General features: G+C 39.7%; 1 protein-coding gene across 1 annotated transcript in view; it reads left to right on the forward strand.

Moving 5' to 3' along the window:
• Window positions 1–3,684, forward strand: part of ATAD5 (ATPase family, AAA domain containing 5) — a 75,910-nt gene that overhangs the window by 1,194 nt on the left and 71,032 nt on the right. Inside the window, 1 exon segment of the mRNA XM_011937699.1 lies at window positions 1,643–3,638. Within this exon segment, the coding sequence (XP_011793089.1) occupies window positions 1,643–3,638 (1,996 nt within the window).

Raw genomic sequence — 3,684 nt, forward strand, 5'->3', positions numbered from 1 at the left:
GGTCTCGATCTCCTGACCTCATGATCCACCCGTCTCGGCCTCCCAAAGTGCTGGGATTACAGGCTTGAGCCACCGCGCCCGGCCTGTTTGTTATTTTTTGAGACAGTCTTACTCTGTTGCCCAGGCTGGAGTGCAGTGCCATAATCATGGCTCACTGCAACCTCAACTCCCCAGGTGCAATCCAGTCTCTCACCTCAGACTCCCAAGTAGCTGGGACTACAGGCATCATGCCTGGCTAATTCTTAAATTTTTCATAGAGACAGAGTCTTGCTATATTGCCCAGGCTTGTCCTGAACTCCTGGGCTTAAGTGATTTTCTCACCTGGGCCTCCCAAAGTGCTTGGATTACAAGCATGAGCCACTGCACCTGGCCTTATGTTGTATTTTTTATGTAATAGATCTTCTTGGTCTATCTGTCTCTGTTTCTCTCTCTATATATAGGTGATGTATATACACATAATGATAGATACAGTAATAAAGTATACTGTATAATTGCACTATACCTGTTTGTACTCTTTCTTTTTTTTTTTTTGAGACGAAGTGTCACTCTGTCACCCAGACTAGAGTGCAGTGGCGCGATCTCTGTCCCAGGATCTCTCTCCCTGGTTCATGCCATTCTCCTGCCTTAGCCTCCCGAGTGGCTGGGACTACAGACGCCCGCCACCATGCCCAGCTAATTTTTTGTATTTTTTTAGTAGAGACAGGGTTTAACCACGTCAGCCAGGATGGTCTCCATCTCCTGACCTCGTGATCCTCCTGCCTTGGCCTCCCAAAGTGCTGGGATTACAGGCATAAGCCACCGAGCCCAGCGGTCTACTTTTTTTTTTTTTTTTTTTTTTTTATGAGACGGAGTTTCCTTCTTGTTGCCCAGGCTGGAGTGCAGTGGCCAGATCTCAGCTCACTGCAAGCTCCGCCTCCCCGGTTCACGCCATTCTCCTGCCTCAGCCTCCCGAGTAGCTGGGACTACAGGCGCCCATCAGCTTGTCCGGCTAGTTTTTTGTATTTTTTAGTAGAGACGGAGTTTCACCGTGTTATCCAGGATGGTCTTGATCTCCTGACCCCGTGATCCGCCCGTCTCGGCCTCCCAAAGTGCTGGGATTACAGGCTTGAGCCACCGCGCCCGGCCACAATTACAGTTTTATAAATAATAAATCAATGGCGTTTTCTAATACATGTATGATTTCTTTTTTTTTTGGAGACAAGGTCTTGCTCTGTCACCCAGTCTGGAGAGCAGTGGCACGATCTTGGCTCATTGCAACCTCCACCTCGCAAGTTCAGTGATTCTTCTGCCTCAGCCTCCCGAATAGCTGGGATTACATGCGTGCGCCACTACGCTCAGCTAATTTTTTGTATTTTTAGTAGAGACGGGGTTTCACCACGTTGGCCAGGCTGGTCTCAAATTCCTGACCTCAAGTGATTCACCTTCCTTGGCCTCCCAAAGTACTGGGATTACAGGTGTGAGCCACCATGCCTGGCCTGGTTTAACTTTAAAGCTTATTTTCTTTCTAATGTATCACGTTTTTCACCTAAAGAAGGCTTCCTTTTTTTAATCCTATTACGTAAACCATTAGATCCATGTTTAAAATTTATATTTTGTATTATCTTGCTTGAAATAAGTGCCTTTTTTTCTTTTAAATTGCTAGCCATGCAAAAAGCGAAGGAAAGATGATGACAGATCTTCCTGCAAAACAATTACAAAATATTTATCACCACTAGGGAAGACTAGAGACAGGGTTTTTGCTCCACCAAAACCTAGTAATATTCTGGATTATTTTAGAAAGACCTCACCCACAAATGAGAAGACGCAATTAGGGAAAGAGTGCAAGATAAAGTCATCTGAATCAGTACCTGTTGACAGCAACAAAGACTGTATGACACCTTTGGAAATGTTCTCAAATGTAGAATTTAAGAAAAAAAGAAGAAGGGTTAATTTATCTCATCAACTAAATAATATTAAAACTGAAAATGAAGCTCCAATTGAAATTAGTAGCGATGATAGCAAAGAAGACTGTAGTTTAAATAATGCTTTTGTGGAAAGTAGTACTTCTATTTTACTTTACAAGAAACAAGTAGAGGTACTTGCAGAAAACATTAAAGATACAAAAAGTCAACCAAATACTATGACCTCCTTGCAAAATTCTAAAAAAGTAAATCCTAAACAAGGGACCACAAAAAATGACTTCAAAAAGTTGAGAAAAAGGAAGTGCAGAGATGTAGTAGATCTATCTGAAAGCTTACCCTTGGCAGAGGAACTAAATTTGCTTAAAAAAGATGGTAAAGATAGTAAACAGATGGAGAATACTACAAGCTACTCTAGAGATAATGTAACTGAAGCAGCCCAGTTGAATGATAGTACAATTACTGTCTCATATGAGGAATTTTTAAGAAGTCACAAGGAAAATAAAGTGGAAGAGATACCAGACTCTGCAATGTCAATTTGTGTTCCTTCTGAAACTGTTGAAGAAATAGTCAAAAGTGGTTATATAAGTGAATCAGAAAACTCTGAAATTTCCCAGCAGGTACGCTTTAAGACAGTTACTGTTCTTGCACAGGTTCACCCTATTCCGCTCAAAAAGATACGGAAAATACCCCGAATTTTCTTGAAACAAAAGCAATTTGAAATGGAAAATAGTTTATCTGATCCTGAGAATGAACAGACAGTTCAGAAAAGAAAATCTAATGTTGTTGTACAGGAGGAAGAATTAGAATTGGCTGTTTTGGAAGCTGAAAGTTCTGAAGCTGTGAAACCAAAATGCACTCTAGAAGAAAGACAGCAATTTATGAAAGCATTTAGGCAGCCAGCATCAGATGCACTTAAAAATGGAGTGAAAAAGTCTTCTGATAAGCAGAAAGATCTTAATGAAAAATCTCTACATGAAGAAGGAAGAGATGATCATTCTAAAAAAATCATGGAAAATCCTGGTATCCAAATGGTTTCAAAAAATGGCAATTCACAGGCACACACTGATAAAGGAAGTTTTCCGAAGGAGAAAATTAAAAAGCTAAATAAGAAGAATAAGAAAACATTAGATACTGGGGCTATTCCAGGCAAAAACAGAGAGGGAAACACTCAAAAGAAAGAAACAACCTTTTTCTTAAAAGAGAAACAGTATCAAAATAGAATGAGTTTAAGACAAAGGAAAGCAGAATTTTTCAAAAGCAGCACTTTATTTAACAATGAAAGTCTTGTTTGTGAAGATAGAGCAAATGATGACCTTCTAAAGGTTTCCTCTCTGTGTAACAATAATAAATCGTCAAGAAAAACCAGCATACCGGTTAAAGATATTAAGCTTACACATTCTGAAGCTGAATCTGAAGACAGCTTGCTAAATGTTTCCACGCCCAAGTCAACCAGAAGATCTGGAAGAATTAGCAGCACACCAACTGCAGAAACCATTAGAGGTATTGATTCTGAAGATGTACAAGATAGTAGTCCACTAAAGGCTTCCACTCCAAAAGCAGCCAACTTATCAGAAAAGCATAGTTTATATACAGCGGAATTAATAACAATACCCTTTGATTCAGAGAGCCCTATTAGGTAAGGTTTGTTTTTGTTCTAACGTTCTAGTATTCTGCATGTATTATTAGCTGGGGACAAAAATGCTTCAAGTATTGGAGGATTTTTTTTTTTTCTAGAACACAGCTATTAAGAAAAATAACAGGATTTCTTTTTTTTTTTTTTTTT

This window comes from Colobus angolensis, unplaced genomic scaffold (genome assembly GCF_000951035.1).
Source record: "Colobus angolensis palliatus isolate OR3802 unplaced genomic scaffold, Cang.pa_1.0 Scaffold167, whole genome shotgun sequence".
NCBI classification, from domain to species: Eukaryota; Metazoa; Chordata; class Mammalia; order Primates; family Cercopithecidae; genus Colobus; species Colobus angolensis.